The sequence below is a fragment of the Mesoplodon densirostris genome, chromosome 4, assembly GCF_025265405.1.
Source record: "Mesoplodon densirostris isolate mMesDen1 chromosome 4, mMesDen1 primary haplotype, whole genome shotgun sequence".
Taxonomy (NCBI): domain Eukaryota; kingdom Metazoa; phylum Chordata; class Mammalia; order Artiodactyla; family Ziphiidae; genus Mesoplodon; species Mesoplodon densirostris.
The window spans coordinates 88,541,207-88,566,066 of record NC_082664.1 but is presented as its reverse complement, the minus strand read 5'-3'; the positions used below and the strand labels follow the sequence as shown (position 1 = coordinate 88,566,066).

General features: G+C 44.3%; 2 protein-coding genes across 5 annotated transcripts in view; one reads left to right on the top strand and one right to left on the bottom strand.

Annotated features, from left to right (window-relative positions):
• The window catches only part of TP53BP1 (tumor protein p53 binding protein 1), a 73,829-nt gene extending 61,803 nt beyond the window's left edge, over positions 1–12,026 (top strand). For all 3 annotated transcript variants that reach the window (XM_060096719.1, XM_060096720.1, XM_060096718.1), the window contains 7 exons: positions 3,070–3,261; positions 3,681–3,896; positions 5,501–5,716; positions 9,806–9,900; positions 10,434–10,633; positions 11,130–11,275; positions 11,672–12,026. In XM_060096719.1, coding sequence (XP_059952702.1) covers positions 3,070–3,261; positions 3,681–3,896; positions 5,501–5,716; positions 9,806–9,900; positions 10,434–10,633; positions 11,130–11,275; positions 11,672–11,859 — 1,253 coding nt within the window. In that variant the 3' untranslated portion in view covers positions 11,860–12,026. The remainder of the gene's footprint in view (positions 1–3,069; positions 3,262–3,680; positions 3,897–5,500; positions 5,717–9,805; positions 9,901–10,433; positions 10,634–11,129; positions 11,276–11,671) is intronic.
• Positions 12,027–12,490: 464 nt separating this feature from the next.
• TUBGCP4 (tubulin gamma complex component 4) overlaps positions 12,491–24,860 on the bottom strand; it is a 58,268-nt gene continuing 45,898 nt past the window's right edge. For both annotated transcript variants that reach the window (XM_060096723.1, XM_060096724.1), the window contains 9 exons: positions 23,432–23,482; positions 22,918–23,023; positions 21,057–21,164; positions 20,482–20,620; positions 17,414–17,591; positions 16,744–16,878; positions 15,174–15,290; positions 14,411–14,550; positions 12,491–13,798 (listed from right to left, as the gene is read on the bottom strand). In XM_060096723.1, the coding sequence (XP_059952706.1) occupies positions 13,786–13,798; positions 14,411–14,550; positions 15,174–15,290; positions 16,744–16,878; positions 17,414–17,591; positions 20,482–20,620; positions 21,057–21,164; positions 22,918–23,023; positions 23,432–23,482 (987 nt within the window). In that variant the 3' untranslated portion in view covers positions 12,491–13,785. The remainder of the gene's footprint in view (positions 13,799–14,410; positions 14,551–15,173; positions 15,291–16,743; positions 16,879–17,413; positions 17,592–20,481; positions 20,621–21,056; positions 21,165–22,917; positions 23,024–23,431; positions 23,483–24,860) is intronic.

Here is a 24,860-nt window from a genome sequence, read left to right as displayed (position 1 = left end):
TACATATACACCTGTTCCCACATCCCCTCCATCTTGCGTCTCCCTCCCTCCCACCCACCCTCCCCATCCCACCCCTCCAGGTGGTCACAAAGCACCGAGCTGATCTCCCTGTGCTATGCGGCTGCTTCCCACTATCTATCTACCTTACGTTTGGTACTGTATATATGTCCATGCCTCTCTCTCGCTTTGTCACAGCTTGTTTATTTTTGAATAAACTTCTTATTTTGGAAAAATTTTATATATACAGAAAAGTTGCAAAGTACAGAGTATTAATAGTATGTAGAGTTTCCATGAACCCCTCACCCAGCTTTCCGGTTTCCCTGTTGTTAACATTTTACGTTAGCATGGTACGTTTGTCAAAACTAAGAAAACTACCTTGGCTCATTACTATTAACTAAATTCCCAACTTTTTTTGGATTTCACCAGCTGTTCCATGTCATTTTTCTGTCCCAGGATCCAATCCAGGATTACTGTATTGCATTTAGTCTTCATGTGTCTTTTTATTTTCTTTTTTTAAAAATAAATTTATTTATTTATTTATTTTTGGCTGCGTTGGGTCTTCGTTGCTGCACACAGGCTTTCTCTAGTTGCGATGAGCGGGGACTACTCTTTGTTGTGGTGCGTGGGCTTCTCATTGCGGTGGCTTCTCTTGTTGTGCACCGTGGGCTCTAGGTACGTGGGCTTCAGTAGTTGTGGCACATGGGCTCAGTAGTTGTGGCTCCTGGCCTCGGTAGTTGTGGCTCGCGGGCTCTAGAGCGCAGGCTCAGTAGTTGCGGCACGTGGGCCTCAGTAGTTGTGGCTTGCGGGCTCTAGAACACAGGCTCAGAAGTTGTGGCGCATGGGTTTAGTTGCTCCACAGCATGTGGGATCTTCCTGGACCAGGGCTCGAACCCATGTCGCCTGCATTGGCAGGTGGATTCTTAGCCACTGTACCACCAGGGGAGCCCCCTCATGTGTCTTTTGTTCTCTGATCTGTAACAATTTCTGAATCTTTTCTTGTTTTTCATGACCTTGACGGTTTTGAGGAGTACTGGTCAGGTATTTTTCGAATGTCCTTCAGTTTGGGTTTGTCTCATGTTTTCTCTTGATTAGATTGGCGTTATGGGTTTTTGAAAAGAATGCTGCAGAAGTGAAGTGTCTTTCTCAACACATTGTGTGTGGGAGGGGAGTATGTGACATCCAAAGGGCATCTCTGCTGATATTAACCTTCATCATCGGTGAAGGTGGTGTTTGCCAAGTTTCTCCATTGTAAAGTTAGTGTTTTTCCCTTTCCATTTTCTATTCTTTCACCACTGACTTGTAAAGTTACTACCTTTCTTGATGGGAACCTTAGGTAGTTGAGTGTGGCAAATATATTGAGATATTTTTGCTTAGGAGGAGGTTGTTAGTGCTGTGTTTGTATGTCTGCACATCCACCACTTATTCTCTGGTTTGGAAAAATGGTGCCTTTTTTTTTTTTTTTTTTTTTAAAACCAGTACAGTTCCCTGTACCGTGATGGTGAGAGATTTCTGTCTGTTATGACTGTTTCATGTGCCCATTCTTTGAATATATTGCCTCTTTTCTGTGAAGTAATTTGGGAATACATGTTTGCATTGAGTTTGTCATTTAAAAACATCCTTTTTCTGGGGGATTTTTTGGAACAAGGATTGGTATATAATGGGCAAAAATGCCTCTATTGAAGTCTCTTCAGACTGTCTCGTGATTTGGACTCCTGAGTAGTTGCTGTTTGCCCCTTTATTTCATTGTTATATGGGTCACTTCACCTTCTAGTTCTGGATAACACTTAGCTCCATGTAGCATCAGTTAGTAGCACATGGATTGAGATCTTTTATGACCTGTGACTTACATAGTTTGTATCAAATGCATTTGTTCCTCTTTCCAGTGTAAAGCCTCTCTTGGAGGTCCACATTAGGCCCTCTGAAGAGAGAGGCAGTTCTCTATCCTGAGTGAACTGTGGCATACAGGGGAGGGGATTCTGTGTCCCATTTATTGAGGCTGTCTGCTAATGTTCACACTAGACAGCTTCTCGTTCTAGTAGCTCGTCATTAGTGTGAAGTGTATTGTTGGCCTTGGGCTTCTTTGTGCTCTTGAGGGGTCTTTTTGATTTAGAGATTTAAGCCAGGAGATGAACAAGCAAGGGGAAAGAGAGTGATTCTGTGGCATAGGTAAGGGAGAGAACCAAGGCCTGCTTTCTCCTCTTTTTTTTTCCCTTGATGCATGCTCTGGGTTTCTTTTAGCCCTTCATTTAAGCACAGGCTAATGGGAGAGAACAAATGAACCCTTCTGTTCATAGGAATGAGAAAGTATTCACATCAGTGCCCTGTTTTTATATCATATGTGTGTTGCATTTATGTTTATATTTATATATGTATCTTTTTCATAGGATTGGAAATGGGTCTTGCCCAAGATCACACAGCTTGGTGGTAGCAGAATTAGGCCTAGGCTCAGGTCTCCTGAATTCTAGCCCAGTTTCCTTTTATACCCCACATCGTGTTCCTTCTAATCTAGAGGCCTTATCTTGAGGTTCTGAATCAGAACAAGAGCAGAAAAGTAGATAATAAGGAGGGAAGATCAGGGAGGAGAGGCAGGATTTATTTTTTTCCTTTCTCTGCTCTATATCTCTATTTTGATTTTGCTACACAGACACATGCTCTCTCTCTTTGAATGATGTCGTCTTTCATCTACAACTTAACTCAAGAATTATCACCCAGCCTCCAAAGAAACCAAGAAGGAAAGGTTTACAAAGTTGTAATGGGACTGTTTAACAAACCACATGCCGTTTCACTTCAAGAACCATTTGAACCGCTAACGACCCGCAAAGGCTGGCATTAGGAAGCTTTATTTTATAACTAAAGGGCTCCTTCTGCTGAGAAGCTTCACGTTCCAGTCCCTGGGTGGTGTCTACATGTACCCTAAGTGGTGCGGTGTCTGGGATTGACAGCCAGGGTTCTGTTCAGCCCTAACTGCAGTCCTCTGTTGTACCTCCTCTAATTCCCTGACTCAGGCCTGCTCTGAGTGCATGCTGAGCAGCCTAAACAGCAAGCTGCTTTTATGTTTTTCCTACCCAGGAGTGGTGAAAGGGCATAGGAAGGAGTCTGGAGAGTTGTACTACAGCATTGAAAAAGAAGGCCAAAGGAAGTGGTATAAGCGAATGGCTGTCATCTTGTCCTTGGAGCAAGGAAACAGACTGAGAGAGCAGTACGGCCTAGGCCCATATGAGGCAGTGACGCCCCTCACCAAGGCAGCAGATATCAGCTTAGGTAAGACCTCTGCTTCCTGAACAACTAACTGCCTCTGGACCCTGGCCTGCTTGTGGTAGGAGGAGTGGCTTTTAGAGCAATCAGTAATGCTTCCCTGAATCTTATCATTCCTTTGTCGTTTATGAGATGGTAATGAGCCAGTTTTTTTGGAGCCACTGCATAGCTCTGTTTTCTCGCCAAGACCAAATAGTAAGTCCTCAGATTTTTTTTTGCCTCCCCAGTTCTATAAGGGACCCAGCACATTTTAGTCATGGCAGAGACTGAAACAGAAAATATGGTGGCCTTAAAGGAGGCTTCCTGCCCCCATGGGAGGTGGGGGAAAGAGTGTGGCGGTCTCTGAATCAGGCTGTGCCCAGCTTCTTGGCGTTCAGGGCCTCAGACCATGGGAGTTGACTCACCTTCGGCTTATCCTCCCATAGACAATTTGGTGGAAGGGAAACGGAAGCGGCGAAGTAACATCAGCTCCCCCGCCACCCCCACTGCCTCCAGCAGCAGCAGTACAACCCCTACCCGAAAGATCACAGAAAGCCCTCGTGCCTCCACCGGAGTTCCCTCAGGCAAAAGAAAACTTACCACTTCTGAGGAGGAACGGTCCCCTGCCAAGCGAGGCCGGAAATCTGCCACTGTGAAACCTGGTGAGTGCTCCCTTTTGCCTCATTCTCCCTCAGATCACAGCAAATGCAGGGTCAGCTGCTGGAGAGACGGAGCCTGATACACGCAATGGCTCCTCCGTCCCGGTTACACAGCTGGAGTCCTGCACAAGCCTCCATCTCCCAGCAGAGTCCAGTCAGGTAGATGGGAAGCCGGGTCTTGATTGGCAACATCCACTGACCCCTGTGTTGGTTCTAGGAGGGAGAGGAAATGTAATGCATTTTGAGCAGATTCAAAACAGGTGAAATGTTTCGTAGACCTCTTGCTTTTTCTGGCACCATCTCCCTCCAGAAGCTCGGCTCCCCTCTCCCTTGTGCTCAGGGCCCTTTGGCTTTCCCAGATGTCCTATTGAAAGCCAGTACCTTGGCTTGTATCTCCCCTCTCCCTACCTACCCCCAAATAACCCCTTTCTAGCCCCTCAAGTCATATTAATAGAGGAGTTCAATCCATTTATTGTTTACTGGGTCTGTACGGTGACCCAGGCCCAGCCACTGTGGCTTCTGGAGACACAGAGGTAAAGTCCTCAGAGTCTGCCCCAAGGGCGCTTTCTGAGTCTCGCAAACTGAGGAAGTTCATTGGTTGTTACATCGTCCTGGCACCAGAGCTGCTTTTGTTTCCTGTGTATTTGAGTTGTGTCATCTCCATATCTATCTAACGCCTCTGCTGTGTTACAGGGTATGTGAGGCATGGAATTACGTGCGTCATACATAGTACCTCATATAATCCCTATGAGGTATAGGTGCTAGAACTCATTTTCTAGTTGAAGAATCTGAGGCACAGAAAGGTTGGCTAACTTTCCCAAGGTGACACGGTAATCCAGAATTCAGACTCAGGCAGTCTGACTTTGAAGTCCAGGCTTATACATGCTATATCAGACTGTTCTCTTGCTGCTGGTTTTATTTTAGGGAGGCATGACCTGTCTGTCATCTTAGCCTCCTAATGAGCCTACGATTCAGCTTCTCCAAGTCAGGTATTTGTTTTCTTCTCGAGGATTTATTGGGGCACTCTGAGCATGGGTGTTCTGGACTGGCTGATTCACTTACCTACTCCCAGGTGTTGGAAACTGGGGCAGTTGAAGCAGGCTGTTTTGATATTGTTCCATCAACATGTAGAAACACTTTATTACAAAGTTCTGTGCACTGTTCTGGTGAGGGTCAGGGATAGGGTGGGAGTATCTGCTGGGGACATTTCTTGGTGAACCCAGTTTTTCAAAGGCTGCTTCAAAATATCACATATCCTGGGGAAATCAGGGCACTGGGCAGAGAAAGTGGGCTGAAGATTTCCAAACATTTTTCACTTTTACTTTATCTTTGTATTAGAATCACCTTTTCTGCAGATGGCCTCAGAAGTATTTGGTTTGGCTGTATAAAAACAATACTAGTTGATTTTCACTTATGAAAATAACATATACATTGTCATGACTGTAAAACTTAAATACATAGAGCTTCTCTACACTGCAAACTTGTTCCTAGGTTGTTGGCCATAGGATTGGTCTTTGGTTTATAGCTCAAAAAAGCTCATCAGGACACTGCCTGCGCATCCCATCGTGCCTAGGAATGGTCTGTACTCTGTGCCTCTGTCCTTCCAGGTGCAGTGGGGGCAGGAGAGTTTGTGAGCCCCTGTGAGAGTGGAGACAACATGGGTGAACCCTCTGCCCTGGAAGAGCAGAGAGGGCCTCTGCCCCTCAACAAGACCTTGTTTCTGGGCTATGCCTTTCTCCTCACCATGGCCACAACAAGTGACAAGTTGGCTAGCCGCTCCAAATTGCCAGATGGTCCTACAGGAAGCAGCGAGGAAGAGGAGGGTAAGGCCCTAAGAAGCCCTGGGGGCTCTAACACATGTACTTCCTTCCTTTCCATTCACTTTATTGAACCATCTGTAGAGGAGGAAGGGCAAGTGGCAACTGGAATCACGGTCAGGGAAAATTAATTTAACCCTGCTTCTTGGTTTATAGACTCTTCTCACAGAATTCCTTTTAGTGATCAGTTCCTCAAAACAATCCTGTGAGGCAGATGGGAGATAGATGTTACCCATTTTATAGATGCAGAAACAAGCTTGGAGAGGTCAAATAATTGCTTTTTATCCACGATAATGGTAGACTTGGGACTTAGAACCCAACGTTCACTTTACCTACTACAATCAATCATCCACGTCAGTCAGGTTTCTGAATGCCCTGCCATCCTTCCCTTTTGTGTTCTAGGGGCTAGAGTGAAGTTCATTCTCTTGAGGTCTGTAAGACTGGGAATGTGAGGTACCCAGTGTCCCAGGGTGATTTCAGAGAAGGAGCCTCTAGGCCTTTTCAACTCTTTTTTTTTTTTTTTTTTTTCTTTTTGCGGTATGCGGGCCTCTCACTGCTGCGGCCTCTCCCGTTGCGGAGCACAGGCTCCGGACGCGCAGGCCCAGCGGCCACGGCTCACGGGCCCAGCCGCTCCGCGGCATGTGGGATCCTCCCAGACCGGGGCACGAACCCGTGTCCCCTGCATCGGCAGGCGGACTCTCAACCACTGCGCCACCAGGGAGGCCCTAGGCCTTTTCAACTCTTGTGTTTCAACCTTAAACTAAACCTACACATTTCTATGTTGTCTGTTACTTAGGGTTTGAGTAGACTGCAATGGGGAGAGGTAGAAATTACTTGAACTGTCTAAAGAGTGTGTGATCTAGGAGAGAAAACTGGGCAGGTACAAATATACATTGTAATATAAGTGACTGACAGCAGTGCGGTACCCAAGTGTGTCTGCAAAGACTAACAGTCTAAACGGAATGATGTTCTACAAGTTAGAGTTCTGACTAATGCTGAGTCTTGCAAGAGGGAATCGAATCAGGGAACATCGTTTTCAGAAAATAGCACCAACTGCAGATCTGTGATGGTTGGCGCTTCAGGTATGTGGATGATTTTCTACTTTTTCTTTTAAATATATTTATTTTATTATTTATTTTATTTTTGGCTGTGTTGGGTCTTCATTGCTGCGTGCGGGCTTTTCTCAAGTTGGGGAGAGGGGGGCCACTCTTTGTGGTGCACAGGCTTCTCATTGTGGTGGCTTCTCTTGTTGCAGAGCAGGGGCTCTAGGTGCACGGGCTTCAGTAGTTGTGGCACGCGAGCTCTAGAGCACAGCTTCAGTAGTTGTGGTGCACGGGCTCAGTTGCTCCGTGACATGTGGGAATCTTCCCGGACCAGGGCTCGAACCCGTGTCCCCTGCATTGGCAGGCGGATTCTTAACCACTGCACCACCAGGGAAGCCCCTGATTTTCTTAATTAACCAAAGCTATATCTCATCAGCTACAGCTATGTGCAGATCCGTTCAGGGACGTGGGAAGGGTGGTCAGGGAGTTGCAATTGAGGTTTATACCATCTGGAAGGTGCACAAACAGTCGTGAGTATTGAGGCTTTAGGGTGTGGGAGCAGGTGTAGAGTGGGGGGTTTTCAAGATTAAGTGTGGATCAGGCCTAGTTTGTCAGACAGAATTCAGATAGGTACAGTGGGAAATGAGGTGTGTGAGGAGTTTCCTAGCCAGGAATATAGTTTGACTTTTGATCATAAGGGATTGGGAGTCCCTTGAGGTTTCTGTGAAGAGGTGTGTCATGGTATCAAAACCGTGTTTGTGGTCTGGTTTTGCTTTCACAATATTGATGGACTCTAGTCTTTATTCTTCAACATACTCCTAGCCCTTTCCTAGACCAGGACTTCACAAAGCAGCTCTATAGATGTTTTATTTGTTGATCGGTACAGCATGCCTAAGAAAGCTGGCTTTGGTATGAGATGCAGGCTGTCAAATTCCTTCAAAATCTGTGAGCCTGTGTGAGATTTAATAAACCTGAGAATTCCCTCCATTCCCCTTTGCAGATATATCAAATGTTTTTAATCCCATTCTTGTAACCATGTGTGAGGGGAGGTAGGTTTTGTCTAAATGAGGAGGAATTTGGACAATTTTTTAGAGGGATCTCCATGTTTCTTATAGAAAGTGTGGTTATGGTGAATATGTCTGCTTTATGTTGCTCCTTCATCCTTAGACATTGCCCCAACAGTACCAAAATCCTTTGATATTTTTGGTATACGAGAATGTTTAAAGGTTCCTCTATCTCAAGAAGCCCGAGACGTTTGTATTAGAACGGTCCTCCACAGAATTAGTTTTTAAGAAACTATGTGGTATATCTTCCAGATAAATGAGAATCTCTTTTATTTATATCAGGAGCTCAGTAAAATATTTGAATCAGTCTTGTGAGTCATATTTAGTAACGAGTTAAGAATATGGCACCTAGTCTCATTAGGTGGCACACCATCAGGGACCCATCAGCCACAGGGATGGACTCCAGAGTTAGGTTTTAGTACCTTCATCCTTGACTTAGATGATGGAATTAAAAACCTGTTCATTTTAGCCTCTGGTTGACAGGGCCACTCATGAAGTCAAAAGAAAATTAAATCCAAACTAACTGAGAAAAATTAGAGAAAGGGACTGCCTAGACAGGGTAATATTTGATTACACAAATGCAGGAAATATAGATGGGGATTAAAATCTAAACAGGTTGGGACTAGAAATGGTCCTGGATTAAGTTAGACATAAAATAGAAGTCTTGAGACAAATAAAGAGCTGTGCGGGGCCTTGGCAGTGACTCAGCAGTAGAGTGCTGGTACTGAAAATTGCGGCATGATATATTGATATGGGTCGAGGATGCCACAGCAAAACTGAGAAATAGTCTTGCTGTATTCTGAGTTTCTTATAACCCTTTAGCGTTTCCAGTTTGATTTTGAGTTTTCATTTTCAGGAAAAGAGCAATAAAAGTGAATAAGCTGGCCAGTCAGACCTAAACAGAGGCCTGAGTTTGGGGCATCAACACTGCCTGAGCAGCTCCAGCAGCAGGGAGGGCACCAGAGAGCAGGGGGCTGGGCAGCCTCCTCAGGGGGTCTGCTCCAGCAGGTTTTACTACGGGTATGAGGGGGAAGGGAGTGGTCCTGGCACTGAACTTTTATACATTTGGTTGGGTTTTTTATTGGTGATAAGTTCATTAGAGCTTAATTTCTCCAATTTCCTAATTAAATAAAATATATTTTTTAATGTGTTATTTTTATAAGAGGAGCAGATGACGAGAAAACAAGCTCAAATTAAATATTGGTCAAAAGAAGCAATTTCTAATTGCCTAGGGTTGTTACAGCTTCAGCCTCATCTCTCGTAACTTGTACTTCTACTTGACCCTCAAGACTATAGAGCAGTCATTGATGTTCAGTGTCCTGAGGTACTTCAAGACCATCAAAGGTCTTGAAGTTCTATAGTTTTTATAGTTTTCAATAAAAGGTTGAATCAGGATTTTCTGGCTAACCTTCACTTTAATTAGTTAAATTTAAAAAACTGTTTTCTTTGAGCATTTTGGTTTATCAAAGATTTAGTGTATAAGGGGGTAAAATGCTGCTGATGAAGGGCAAATTTGAAGGCTTTATTATAAAAAGTGCTTCATTCTTCATCTCCACAGAAGGCAGAATTAGAGGAAATAGGCTTAGTTTGCACAAGGAGAGATTTAGGGTAGACATAAGGAGGAACTTCCTGATGGTAAGGGTTACTCAAGTTGGAGTACAGCACTGTGGGAAGTGGGTGCATGTCCGTCCCTGTGCACAGTCCCATGACTCATTCTTAGTGTAGAAACTTTTGATGTTTTCAGATGTAGGACCTGCCTCCATTTCTCATCTTCCCCCATCCCTCCTGCTCTTTCCCTTCTTTTGGCAGCATTTTATAGGCCTCAAGACAGATCTCTTTCTGACCCATGGGGAAGCCCTTCACCTGTGTCTTTGGGACACAATGCTGTGGAGACAGCTGGGGAGAAGGGGCAGTAAGAAGCAGGCATAAAGTAGCAAATAAAAAACCAGCTGGTAGTAACTATTACCTTGGTTATGTCTCTTTAATAGAATTTTTAGAAATTCCTCCTTTCAACAAGCAATACACAGAATCCCAGCTTCGAGCAGGAGCTGGCTATATTCTCGAAGACTTCAATGAAGCCCAGGTGAGGAGTTTCTTTGTGTAGATTCCCAAAGGGGCAGCGATGAGAAGAGTCCACTTGCTGTACCGAGAAGAAGGCTGATAGGGGCCGGGGACGATGGATACAGTCGCTAGAGATTTCAGGAACTGGGAAACTGCCAAAACATTGTTGCATGAAACAGAATTTTTACTGTGTACAAGGAAGAGAAGTTAGAACCTTGGGTTACTTAATAGCTGTGGTTCTGTTGCTGGGACAAAAGCAGATTAAAATTGGTGTTTTATAGCAACCCCTATTACAGTGTTGGCTAAATACTTGGGGTTTGGTTGCCTCTTGCGGATTTAGGCCCCCAGAAAGCTGCAGGTGAGGCAGGGAGATTATCTAGGGAAGCTACTTGGGGTTTTTAGTGAGAGAAGAGGCCTTGGGCAGGACAGACTCAGTCACGTTTTGGATAGTATACGGAAGTGTTCAGATCTGTTCCCTATGACTCATTAAGGCTGCTGTTCAGGGGCTTTCCCTAGAAGTCACTAGACCCATGGGTGCCATTCCTTTTCTTCCAGTGTAATACAGCCTACCAGTGTCTCCTAATTGCGGATCAGCATTGTCGAACCCGGAAGTACTTCCTGTGCCTTGCCAGTGGGATTCCTTGTGTGTCTCATGTCTGGGTCCATGATAGTTGCCATGCCAACCAGCTCCAGAATTACCGCAATTATCTGCTGCCAGCTGGGTACAGCCTCGAGGAGCAAAGAATTCTGGATTGGTGAGTAGCTGAGAGCCCATCTAGAACGGCAGACAGGAAGACGGCAAGCTTCCAGAGGGGGAGAATCTAGGAGAGTAAGTATTTCTAGAAACTAGAATGATCATAGGATAAATTACAGAATTTGAGTGGGTTTGAGATTATTTTAGCAGTTCGTCCAGTTTATTATCCTAGAGTATATTGGTTAGGGACCTTTTGAAAATGTGTGAGATTTTCATGTAGATTCAATATTCTCAACTTGTTTTAAGCAACATGTCTAAAAATACAGGCTCAGGAGCATGATTTGGCTTATACTTGGCCTCAGGATAAACATGGAAATCAGAAGGGGTAGATGAGAGGGTCAGGATCCCAGAAAATACACATCATTCAGAGAAAGAGGGAAGCGGGGGTGATACCCTAACGCGGGGCTATTGAAAGCAGTCAGCTGTACCTGCGTCCCTTTGCAGAAAGGCTGTCGTTGGATATTATCTGTCATGCTGTTTCTCTGACTCCTTCGTAGGCAACCCCGTGAAAACCCTTTCCAGAATCTGAAGGTACTCTTGGTATCAGACCAACAGCAGAACTTCCTGGAGCTCTGGTCTGAGATCCTCATGACTGGGGGGGCAGCCTCTGTGAAGCAGCACCATTCAAGTGCCCATAACAAAGGTACCTGGAAAGTGTGTGTGTGTTGTTATTGCTCCAAGGATGTCCATGACCCGTAGCACTTAGGCCTTGTGGTCTAAGTCTCAGTCCTGATAGGCTGACCTTACCTGTGTTTCTAAGAGAAGAAAAGTACCACCTTCAAGAGGTGAGCCCACATGAGTGACGCACCGGGCTGCTTATGTTTTCTCCTGGTGTCCACCGGTGTACCTGCTAAACTCAAGGCCAGCATATAGTGATTGTGACTTTTCACTTTAGGTTGTGATCAGTGGCGCTGTGTCTGACATGAGGGGCTTTAGTTTGGGCAGAGCGGGAGGCACTGGTGAGAGGCTCATCTGTCGTTTTACCGGAGGGCTGAACTGGCGTCTCCTTTCCTCACTCACCTTCCCCTGCTTCCTGCAGACATTGCTTTAGGGGTCTTCGACGTGGTGGTGACGGACCCCTCGTGCCCAGCCTCGGTGCTGAAGTGTGCTGAAGCCTTGCAGCTGCCTGTGGTGTCACAAGAGTGGGTGATCCAGTGCCTCATTGTTGGGCAGAGAATTGGATTCAAGCAGCATCCAAAATATAAACACGATTATGTTTCTCACTAAGGATACTCGGGCTTACTGGTGTTATGCCCTGGTGGTGTGAAGACTGTGTTTTAACCAGGTTTTAAATGTGTCTTGTGTGTAACCGGATTCCTTGCATGGATCTTGTATATACTTTTATTTGCTGGACTTTTATGATAAAATAAATGTTGAATCTCTGGTTGTAGTAACTGGGACTTCTTCATCCATTTCTTTGAGCTTAATCTCAACAAATAGCAAGACAAACATAGTACCTTCTCTGCGGTTTTCAATGGGCTTGTTCACTGTAGAAGGACAGCTAGCCAAGGAAAATAACAAGGAGTGAATTTTTTTTAAAGTTTTCTGTGGTATCATTGTCTGTCAGAAGATTAACCTGGGCTGTCTAAAATTCAGCACTTTCAAAAACCTGATTTTACAACAGGCCCAGATTTATAGTTGTGGCAGAAGTTGAGTGGAATTGGGCACAGCTCTTAGTTTTCTGGCAATGAAAAAAAAAATCTCTCTTTAGAGTTGAGCTCACTAACAGCTGACCTTGTGGGTACTGTACTCTCAGAGCCAAAAGGGAAAAGGACCAATTGTTGTGAATGGGTGGTGACTATAAACTTGACGACTTGCTACAAGGATAAACATAAGAAACAGTGATAACACTTGGAAATGTTTGTTAGAAGCTCTAGCCAGAGGTCCAAAATTTTATTACGGTTACTGTCCCAGTTGCTGGAAGCTGTTCCTTCTGTACTTCTAGCATCATCCCTGTTGATGTCCTCTCATTCTCTAAAGTGGGCTTAAATATCTTTTTTTTTTCTGCCAGATAGATAGTAAATATTTTAGGCTTTGTGGGCCATTTGGTGTGCCACAACGACTCATCTTTGCTACGACAGCATGAAAGCAACTGTAGACTATAGGTAAGCAAATGAGTGTGACTGTGTCCCAATAAAACTTTATTTACAAAAACAGGTGGGTGGCCATAGTTTGCTAACCTCTGCTCCAGAGGAAGCAGTGGAAGGGGTCATCTTTAGCTGGCAATTACAGGGAATAAGGGTGTATAGTATGTGGTGGAAGATGTAGAGATGAGGACCAGATTGAGTGGCTACACACTGAGGCCAGAATGCTGCATTCTTTTTCAGTTTGGAGGGGGTTATTCAATGAATATTTTGGTTCACACTGATAGGAAGATTGATGGTTATCAGTGATGGTTGGGCCAGATTACTCCTGTGGTCCTTCCAAGATGGGATAATTAGATCTGCATCTTTCAGTATTCAAAATCTAACAATTTTTTTTCTTAAGGACCTTTTTTCTTTGTTAAAAAATACTTTGAATACATTGTCAATAGCCAGAATTATTACCCTCTTACCAATCTGAAATAATTGGAAGTTACTGGTAAAATTCTTCAGATTCACAGTTTTGAAGATCCCTAAGGACAGGAGATGCTCAGTTTTAATTTCTGAAAGAGGAAAGGAGGTCTGTGGGGTGTGGGGAAGCCTGTCTTACCTGGTGCCTTTCTTGCTCAGTGGTAACATCCAGAATTTGACTTATTAATACATGTAATTCCTTTTTCACATGAGCCATTTAACGTTCTGATCTGTACAGCTTACTGCTCTGTCCCCCGGTTTGAACAGAACCTAGGCACATAGGTGCTCAGGAAATGAACATACCCGACAATGTTCTCAATGTAACAGATCCTGCACGGTCAGCAGAGGGAGGGCTGACGCCACAAGTCCTCCTTGGTGGATGGGTTAAGAACTCCCCTAAGGTGGGGCAGGTGCCCCTTCCACATGGGAAGGGGGGTAGGATTTGTATCCATGGATGTTCAATAACTGCTTCTAGGAGAAAAGGTAGAGCTTTTCCAGTAGCTGCAGACATACAGTGTCTGGCCAGAGAATGGGATGTTTGTTTTGAATCTTCTGTTACAACGCAGGGGATTGACTGACTTAGTTTGTGGACCAGAAACTCTCACATCCCAAAACTACAAAAGAAAAAAAAGAGTTGCATCAAAATATCATGCTTTCCCAAGATTTTCTTCCAAGAAATATGAATCAGGGCAACCTGTGATCTAGATAATCTCATCTTAAAACTCTTCTTGCTAATAAAATCACTTAGGAGAAACCTGCTTGACATTTCAGAGAGAGAAAGCAGAATAATAAATTGCTTTTTTGAGTGGGACAGACCTCTGAGAGAAGACATCTACCACTGAGTCTCACTATTAGATTTTTTAAAAGTTTGGAGTTAGAAGGAGCAGTCCCCTCCTTTCAGAGGCAAAAAGCTGGGGGGCAGGGAGGCTGGGGTGGGGGACGCTAAGGCTGCCTGGCCGGTTCGCATCGCGCTAGGGACTGACACCCTGCCTCAGCGCCAGGAGTGCTGGTTCTTTACTCTGATGACGACTTTGACTGCAAAATAATCTTCACTGATGATCAGACACAGCTCTTTCTCTTGCTGAGCCTTACTTTCCTTGTTTATAAAAGGAGGGTTTTTGGACTAGATGATGGCTAAAGTCTCCTTCCAGCTCTGGAATTCTACAACTCGTTACAAAGCCACACACACACAGTCCACTGAGTGCCCCAAAGGTGGTTGTTCCTACCTGCCCAGGGTGCCACCAGCCTGGGTGTAATATTTGTTATAATCTAGTCGTAACAGTAGTTGAGCCAAATCCGAGTTGATCTGATGATTGCGAACACTGGAGAGAATCTTGAATAAGAGTGAAGACTGGCGGCTAAAACCCTGCAGAGAGAAGGACTCAAGCTGTCATTCCTCTTAGACTTACCAGCTATCCATGTGGACTGAGGGGGCAGGGGAGATTCCTTGGAAGTCTTGCTGAAAATTCCACAGTACCAACTGGCCTTCCCCATTCCCATTTCTATTAGCTCCTAAAATGACTTCTTCATACCGAGTCCATAGAATGCATGACTTCCTATGAAAGTATTCTCATACTCAGTAGGAATTTAGCAGCCAGCTTCAAATTAATATATTCTGCTGTGTACTGGGGTTGGGGAGAGCCTGTGTTTTCGTTACAGGTGGGTAATTATAATCTCAGTGAAAGAGAGGGTTAGTTCAAGGAAGTAAGGAGGTTGGATGTTAGAAAGTAAGAACAAAGCCAGTGCATATCTGGTGGGCTGAATAAACTATTCAGGGCTGAACTATATTTGAACGCTCAGGCAGCACGTAATTATCTGCTTTAAAAACTGATACCAACATTTTTTATCTTTGTATCTTATTATTTCTGTGTGTATGTATTGGGGAAATGTTTTAACTGACTCAGAGGAAAAGATCACGATTTCCCATCCACAAAGCCACCTCTGTCCTTTGGACAGGGCTGCTTACTTCCAGTGGCCAGGCTGACTTACCTTCACCAGGATGCTCAGCTGGGCGGCCCCACGTTCATCCAGTGGGCCCAGGTTCTGACTGACCAGCGAGCAAAAGCTGTGGCAGAGATCTAAGATTTCATTCAGGCAGTGAAACACCTAGCCAGGAAACACAGTTGACGTTAGGAGAAAAAGGAAGATACACCTGTGAAATTAAAGATTTGGGAAAATAAGAGCCAACCTATTCCCATTCTCTACATCTGACCTCAGGAGAGACAATGCAAGTCCTGCCAGCCCCTCAAAATGCAACATGTGTAAAACACTCTTCCCTTCCAGGCAAAGACACTGTCATTCTTAGTCACCCTGCACGAACACTCCACTCGAGCCACATTAAACTAGTCGTTGTCTCTGGGACCCACCGAGTGTGCTCCCACCTTGAGCTTTGCTTTCAGTGTTGTTCCCTGTGCCTGGGATACTCTCCTCAATACCAGCTTGAGTCCTACTCCTAACAGCGCGCTCCCTTCCCCACCACAGCCTTTAGCGACCCCTTGCTTCCCTCTCCTCTATATTACCTGTACTGTTTACTTGGCGTTTGTTCAGGCCGTCTGTGTTGTTACTGATCTGTGATGTATGTAAGTCCTGTTTCTCCAACTAGATTGTGAGCTCCTTAAGGGCAGAGCCATGACTTATACCTCTTTGTATCCCCAGTGCCTTGCATACAGTAAGCACTCAATAAATATTTAATGACGATCACCTGCTCTGATATTCTGCTTTCCCCAAGGATGCACTCATACTGTACAAGGACAGTCTACCTGTGACAATGGTTCTTGGTTGTTTTCAATTCACAGAACCCTTTGGAGTGGCATCTACAGAACTCACTCTCCCTTAAAAATAACAGCAGCCCCAAATACCAGAACAAAAGAGTGTGGCACAACTGAGGAATAACAAGTAGCTCCCGTCAAAGATAAAGCATAACTGTTCTATTAGAATCTATAAGGGGTCATTTTCATCTTCCTGCTTTTTCATCCTTGAACTGGAATCAGCTTGTGAGCTTTCAAAGATTGGTGCCTGGGTTCTACTAATTTAAGTGCTCTGGGTCCTAGATTACTTTAAAGCTCCCAGATGATTCCCACGTGGGTCCAAGGCTGAGAATAACTTCCCTGAGGGAGATACACAATATATGTACGTACATATGTACACACACACACACACACACAGAGGGAGACACTGCTCTAGTTGTCTGTGAAAACAACTTCCAAACTGGCCGATCCTGATCCACAAGATTTCTAAGAAAGTAAATTCTACATGCTTTTCATTAGTCTTTCTGTGGTGTCAGGCTTTTAAAAATTTCTTTAAATACTTTCTTCTGAGGGTTAAGCATATATTCTTTCATCTGTAGCTGCCCACCACATCCTGTGATATAGTACTTCAGAAATTCAAAGACATTTAAGTTCCTTTTTAGTATTCCCTCTTAGTTTTGCTTTATAAGTTGTTAAAAATGTTTAAAGATAGAGATTGAAAAGTTGCTAAATGATAGTTCCATATCCTGGCAAGTGCCTAAGGGAACAGTCAGGCTAGAAGCAGTCTGAGGAAACCAACCAGCCCTACTTACAGGTTTCAACAAGATAAAGGACTGGGCCAGCAAATTGCTCAGGAAGTGGTCGTGAGCCAATCGGATGCTTTCAAAGTCTCGGGTAGAATTGATTTGATGAAGCAGCTGTGAGAACTGAGACTCCAGCACATCAACCTGGTCGACAGTTGGACAAATGATTTTAGTACCTTGCATAGTCTAAGTACTCAAGAACATCAGATGCCTGAGAGGATGAAACAGGAACTCTTTGCCCCCACTCACCTTCCTCCTATCCAAGCCCCTTTAAAGCTGAACGAAGACCCCCTTATGTTGCCTCGCCTTGTAGGAAGTCATCTGCCTACTTCCTGATGACCTCCAATGTCTTGGCAGATCTCACCCCCACACCCCTATCCCCTCTGCCGACTGACTTGGTTAAGTCCTATGAGATTCCAGAAGTTACAGCAAACTATAAGGGGCAACAATAATTTAATACTGCATTACTGATAAGGACCTTAACTCCTCGTTCTCCTTCATCCACTTATTTCCACTACCCTCTAAAATGCCCCCCAAGAAACATGCCTAGTGATATAATCCATGAATTTTCTCAAACTACAGTTTTTCACCAAATGCAGGATTCCTCTTCAATGACTCCTGCCAACCTCCTGGACTTTTTTTTCACACCCCTTCCTTCTACTCATCCCTCGACACAGACCTGGAGGTAGTACTGAAGATTATCCACCAAGAAGGCCATGTGATTTCTTAGGCGCCACTTGACTGCGTCGGTCTGGTTGGACTTGAGGTGCTTGCGCTGCATCTGTAGGGCCCAGCAGTGCTGCAGCTCAGCTTGTACCCGGCGCACACTCAGCAAGTACTTGAAAACAACATTGTACCTTGACAGAAACACCAGACTATTCAAGATAAAAACCTCACCACCCACAAGCCCCACCTGCATGACAAACCCTAGGACTCTGTGCCACCCATTTCTCCCCAAAAGGCAGGAAGGATATAAGTTTGCCTAGAGATGGGAACATATAAACTGGTTTATTTATATGATGGAATATTGCACAGCCATTAAAATGAATGAACTTCAGCTGTACAACATAAAATGACTCCTAGTAATATGATTTTGAATAAAGGGAAATTTAAAAAGATTACATATAGCCTGATACCTTTTTTTGTAATGCTTAAAACAACTAAACAGAAAAGATATATATACTTTGGGGGAACATATATAGATGTTATAAAACTGTGTAAAAAGGATAGAAGGGACTTCCCTGGTGGCACAGTGGTTAAGAATTCGCCTGCCAGTACAGGGGACACGGGTTTGAGCCCTGGTCCGGGAAGATACCACATGCTGCGGAGGAACTAAGCCCATGCGCCGCAACTACTGAGCCTGCACTCTAGAGCCCGCAAGCCACAACTACTGAAGGCTGTGCGCACCTAGAGCCCGTGCTCCAGAAGAGAAGCCACTGCAATGAGAAGCCCGCGTGTCGCAACGAAGAGTAGCCCCAGTTCGCCGCAACTAAAGAAAGCCCGCGTGCAGCAACAAAGACCCAACACAGCTAAAAATGAAATGCATATAAAACAAAAATAAATAAATTTTAAAAATTAAAATTTATTTTAAAAAAAGGATAGAAAACATGGAATTTAGGGTAGTGGTCACTTAGGGTTGGGGGAGGCAAGGGGGCAAGGCTGGGAAGGACCACACAGGTAAATGGACATTACTGCCAGTGTTCTAGACTTTGTTCTAAAAGTGGTTCTGTGGCGCGCGCGCGCGCGTGCGTGCGTGCGTGCGTGCGTGTGTGTGTGTGTAGGAGGAAGGAGGGCCCTGCATGGACAAATAAGAATGTGTTGGGAACCAAGGACTTTGGTTGCTGTGATTCTCTGTCCCTGAAGCCCACAGAAGAGGAGATAAAATTGAGGGCTCTGTCGGGGGTGGGGTGGGGAGGGATAGGTTAGGAGTTTGGGATTAACAGACACACACGACTATATATAAAGTAGATAACCAACAAGGACCTCCTGTATAGCACAGGGAACTATATTCAAGATAATAACCTATAATGGAAAAGAATCTGAAAAAAAAAAGAATCATATATATCTACATGAATCACTTTGCAGTACACCTGAAACTAACACAACATTGTAAACCAACTATACTTCAATTAAAAAAAAAAAATCAAGGGCTCCCCTCACAGAGCTCTAGGTAGCTGCCTGATATTGAGCCCTGTACCAAGAAGATGTATGGGAAGAGCAGCTGATTCCTGGTGGAACTGGGCTTATGTACCAATTCTTAGGCCGGCTTGCATAAGATAACCTGATTCCATCTGCCTTTAAAAATTATTTCTAATGGAACAATGTAATGAAAATAGTACACCTTGTTTGTATTCTGATTTGAACAAACCCAACCATAAGACATTTTTTAGATAATGGGGGAAATTTCCATGTGGATTGGATATCAGATAATAAGGAATTATTGTTAATTTTACTGGGTGTGATAATAGCATTGTAGTTATGTTAAAAAGATGCCTTTTTAAAAAAAATTTATTTTGGGCTGCATTGGGTCTTTCTTGTTGGGTCTTCGTTTCTGTGCGTGGGCTTTCTCTAGCTGCGGTGAGCGGGGGCTACTCTTCGTTGCAGTGCGTGGGCTTTTCATTGTGGTGGCTTCTCTTGTTGCAGAGCTTGGGCTCTAGGTGCACAGGCTTCAGTAGTTGTGGCACTCAGGCTCAGTAGTTGTGGCTCGCAGGCTCTAGAGCACAGGCTCAGTAGTTGTGGCACACAGGCTTCGTTGCTCTGAGGCATGTGGGATCTTCCTGGACCAGGGCTCGAACCCATGTCCCCTGCATTGGCAGGTGGATTCTCAACCACTGCGCCACCAGGGAAGTCCCAAAGATGGCTTTTTTGAATTGCACAGTGGTGGAGTGAAATGACATGTCTGGGATTTGCTTTATAAGGCTCTGGCCAAAAAAAAAAGAGGAGATGAAACAAACAGCGTGATGTTGCTAGTTACTGAAGATGGATGATGCGTCCGTGTGTGTTTGTGATAGTCCATACTTTTGTTTATATTTGAAAATTTTCAAAATAAAATGTATAGGAAAATACTTCTGAGCTTGATTTCTTCCAGGGTGTTAAGAGCATCTCAAGTGAGAAGGAAAGTGGACTGGGAGCTACAGAGGCTCTTTGGACAGAGTCCAGGCGGCTCACTGAGGTGGGCTGTGGGCTCTGCGTCTTCTCCCTAAACCAGCTTTCTCTTTCCAGTTTATGTCTAGTCTCTCATACCCTAAGCTTCTCTTCCCCCCAAAAGCAGAGGTTTACGAACAGGAATGGAGAGGATGAAGAGAGGCCAGAAACTGGCAGCCTGTAAATTGCTCATTATTTTGCAATTTAAACAAAGCTCTGATGGTTTTAAGGGTTTGACCCGCCCACTCATCCCAGCATCCACTACTCCTACTGTCTCACATTTGCAGCTTCACTTATTCATGTTATCTGTCCGGGCCCCGAAGGCATCTGAGTTTGCAGCCTCTGATTTATAGACTGTTAAAAACCAGCTGGGGGACTTCCCTGGTGGTCCAGTGGTTGGGACTTGGTGCTTCCACTGCAGGGGGCCCAGGTTCAGTCTCTGGGCAGGGAACTAAGATCCTGCAAGCTGCGTGGCATGGCCAAAAAACAAACAAAAACCAGTTGGCTGGCTATCTTGCTCCCAACCAGTTCTACTCCTGATAATTTCTTCTCGTGGAAGTAAGATGGGTAATAATTACCTGTGAGAAACTCAGAAATACTCACTTTTCCAGGACAGCAGGTGTGAAGAGAATGTGTAGTGGCCACTGCACTTTATAGGAAAGACCTAGGGCTGCCCAGCCGGATGCGGGGGCTTCCCGGGGAGAAGTTTCCCGAGAAGGCCCTTCTCTTGCCTGAGTAGCATCTGTTAAGAACAGAGAAGATGACTTCACTCATCTAGAACGAGAGTTTCAACAAGGTGAGGAACATTCACGAAATGAGCGCTCACTCGAACCTGCAGTGTCAGAAGCATAAAGGGGATACAAAGGGGACTTGTAGAAGGCAAGGAAACTCCCATGAGGGGTTCTCTTAGGAGGTCTTTTAGAGATTCTTTTTTTAGTCTTAAAGAACTGTGGCTATAAATAAACAGAGACTATTCCAGCAGCATGACAAAAACAAACCAAAACCATGGCCTGGCCATCTCTTAGCCTCTCCTGACTTCCTTTTTCTTTTATGTAAAATTAGGGTACTGGACTAGGTGATTTCTAAGGTCCAAAATGATATGGTTTCTGTGGAAGTGGATGGAAGCAGAACAGATGATGACCAGTAGGAGCAGAAAGACTCAAGGAAGCACAGCAAACCTTTATGCTCCTTTCCATGATACTCGATTGTTAAGTGCAACAGAGGGAGGAGGTTGTCATCATCTAGCAGCACCTTGTGTGCTGACTGTTGGAACGCCACATTCACATCTGCAAGAAAGAACACATGGGCTGAGAGAAGGCTTGGCTATGTAATAAATCCTGACTCCTCTGGCTTTCCACCCCTCCTGCAGCCCGCCTATCACTAATAGTAGGATACGGTAAACAGTAGTTGCTTTTGCCTGACTAGCATGCATTCCTTTTCCTCTTGCTGATAACAGTGCCCTGGTTTTCCTTGGAGAATCACCCCTGTCCAGAACAATCCATGTAGTTCCAGTGGGGTGGACAATACCTGACCGTCAGGGTAGGCAGGTGACCCAGGAACGATCTACCTTGTTACACTATTTTGTTTAGGGATATGAACATGACCCAAGCCAGGCCAATCCAGAGGCTCTATTCAGACTCTGAAAGAGGGTAGCTCTTTTTTTTTTTTCAAGATAAACACGGACTCAGTAGGATGTGAACTTGGTTGCAGGCCATCTTGCTGCCATATGGAGCAGGCCTGTCTCAGAAGAAAAGGCAGAGATGAAAGATGGAATGACACCAAGTCCTGAAGGCGTCATGTAAGCCTTGGAGCAAAACTGCCTAGACCCATCTTACCTCTGACCTTTTCAGTTATGAGAATCAATAAATTCTCCTTTTTCCTTTGCTTAAGTGAATTTGAATTGGGTTTTCTTGCAACCAAGTAAGTCCTATGTAAGCACAGTGGACATCTGTTGTTTTATAGAGCTAGAAAAACGGTAACCCTGTCTCCCCTCCTGCCCCACTCCCCTCTTTTTTGACTCTGATCCTTATGTAGCTCTCCTCAAGTAGTCTGAATGGGAATGGTGATCCTTCCCATTGGTCAAAGGTGAACACTTTACTGAAGTAGGTATGTCTTCCTTTTTTTTTTTCTGCACCTTGTGGCATGTGGGATCGTAGTTCCCCAACCAGGGATCGAACTCATGCCCCCTGCAGTGGAAGCGCAGAGTCTTAAACCACTGGACCACGAGGTAAGTCCCCAAAGTAGGCGTATCTTAATCTGACCTCTTTGATACAGGGATAGGTATATGATCCAGTTGGGCTAATCAAAACCCTTTCCCTGGAATCCCTTAACTTGCTACCAGAGAGACCAGGTTTGACTCCCCCAGTAGACTCTGTGAGGTATGTTCCTGGGAGCTGCTGGTGGCCATGTGGCCAGATGGGACTGGAAGGCCATCAAAGAGCACACAAGAGGCACAGACAAGATAAGGTAAGAGAGAGAATCCTAGCAATCCCTAGTTTTAGTTCTCAGGACCAGATATATCCCCATCCCACTGGAGTTAAAGATACAATAGCAAATACACTCCCCTTTTCCACCTAGGTTAGTTTTCCATCACTGACAGCCTCAAGAGTTCTAATACAACAAGTGGTAATAAGTCCCAATATGGAAACTTCCCTGGCAGTCCAGTGGTTAAGACTCCACGTTCCCAATGCAGGGGGCACGGGTTCGATTCCTGACCAGGGAACTAAGATCCCACATGCCACATGGCGTGGCCAAAAAAAAAAAATCTCAATATGTCCCTTAAGAAATATATGGCTATAATATGATGAGATGAAATACTGGTTTGAAGGCCTGTACCAACCCTTCCAGGAAGGGTCACGAGCTGAAGCTGCTCCCAGTAACAACAGTGTGAGCCTACCTGAGTGACCTTCCATTTTGGAAACACTCTCTGTAACTCACTAGGCTGCTCTTATGTGGACCAGGCCTAAATCGTTTGGCAGCAGCTAAGAAATACACTACAACTTCAGTAAGCTGGTAATTCTTGGGCCCCAGGGCAATTACCATGTTCAGTTACTGCAGTGGGTGGTGTTTTTAACATGTGTTGAGCTGTATCAATGAAGGCCTGAAACAGTTCTCCACGTCCCAGAAGGTAAAAGTCTTTAATGATCTGCAGAAAGAATTTCCATTTACAATTCAGTAGTCCAGCAGAGCTTTTCACTATCCTAAGAGAATTATGCATATAATTTCCAGTTTCATCAGTTTGAGCCCAACCTACAAAAGGTCGTAGGCTTTTGGCATTTTAAAGGGGCATGGCAGTAATGGCAGGATGACTGGTGTGTCTTTGATATCATTTATTCAATGAAAGCACAATCACGCCAGAAGAAAGTAAACAGCCGAAGCTTTGTACTGTAATCAACCTGTAGCACTAGATGGAGTTTGCCCACTTGGATGAGGACATAAGGAGCCACTCTGGAAGTCTGGGGACAGGCAACCAGTACTCTCAGGAGAGGATAGAGAATAAAGTCATTGTCCACCAGCATCGTTTTAAGAGTTAAAAGAACAGTTAAGCTATTACCTTCAGCTGACCCAGTAAATCTGACTCTTCCACCATCAGCTTCCAGAGATGCTGTGAAAAGAACCAATAAAACAGGGTCAATTGAGGACACAGGGTGGGAAGGGGAAGCTGGGATGAAGTGAGAGAGCAGCACTGACATATATACACTCTACCAAATGTAAAATGGATGGCTAGTGGGAAGCTGCTTCATAGCACAGGGAGATCAGCTCAATGCTTTGTGACGACCTAGAGGGGTGGGATAGGGAGGGTGGGAGGGAGGCTCAAAAGGGGGGCGGATATGGGGATATATGTATACATTTGGCTGATTCACTTTGTTGTACAGCAGAAACTAATGCAGCATTGTAAAGCAATTATACTCCAGTAAAGATGTGGGGAAAAAAAAAAACAGGGTCAAAGTTTCATTACAATGAAAACTCCTATAAAGAATGGTTTTGTACAAATCCAGCAAGGTATTGGAAAAAAGAATATATACCATGACCACACTGGGTTAATCCCAGGAATAAAAGTTTAACAGTTAAAAAAATATATGAGATGGAAATATTCTGGAATTAGATAGCGATAATGGTTGCACAACATCGTGAACATACTAAAACCCACTGAATTGTACCTATTTTTAAATGGCTCAAATGTTTAACTTTGTTGTGTGAATTTTATCTCAATGAAAGTTTTCATATGAATATAATTCACTACATTAAAGATTAAAAAAGAAAAAAACATGATCACCTCAATGGATGCAGAAAAAGCATCTGATAAAACTCAACACGTGTTCATGATTTTAGAAAGAAAGCAAACAAGGACTAGAAGGAAATTTCTTTATTCTGATAAAGGGTATATACCAGAACCCCACAGCAAACAACCTATTTGATGGTGAAACATTAGAAGAAATTCCTTTAAAGTCATCTAACATTGTACTAAAGACTTGCCAATACAGAAAAAGAAAAACTGAAAAGGAAGAAACAAAACTGTTATTATTGACAGATAATATCACTCACTACCTGCCACAGAAAGTCCAAGAGAACTGACATATAGATTATTAGAACTAGTAAGAGAATTCGGCAAGCTTGATGACTGAGATACAAAAAATCAACTACATAGCCGTTACCAGCATCAAAGGATCCTGACTAGGATTTGCCTGGCGAAGTGATCAATGTTGATTCAGGATTCCTGGAATCTCCACCCTGGTGCTCATCCCCTTTGCCTTCTCTCACTGGAACTGATACAGATTAGGAACTGGCCTTTGGCCCTTCTCTAATACACAATACTAGACGAAATAGCTGACATCCCCAGAGGAATATAAGCACACAGGTCAAAATAATTAGACATGGGAAGAGTAAAAGAAATAAAACAGACTAGGTAAGACATACCATCTAAAGCAGAAGTTTTAGAACTGAGTGGCTAGTATAGTAAGATATCCCCTGTAAGACTGAGG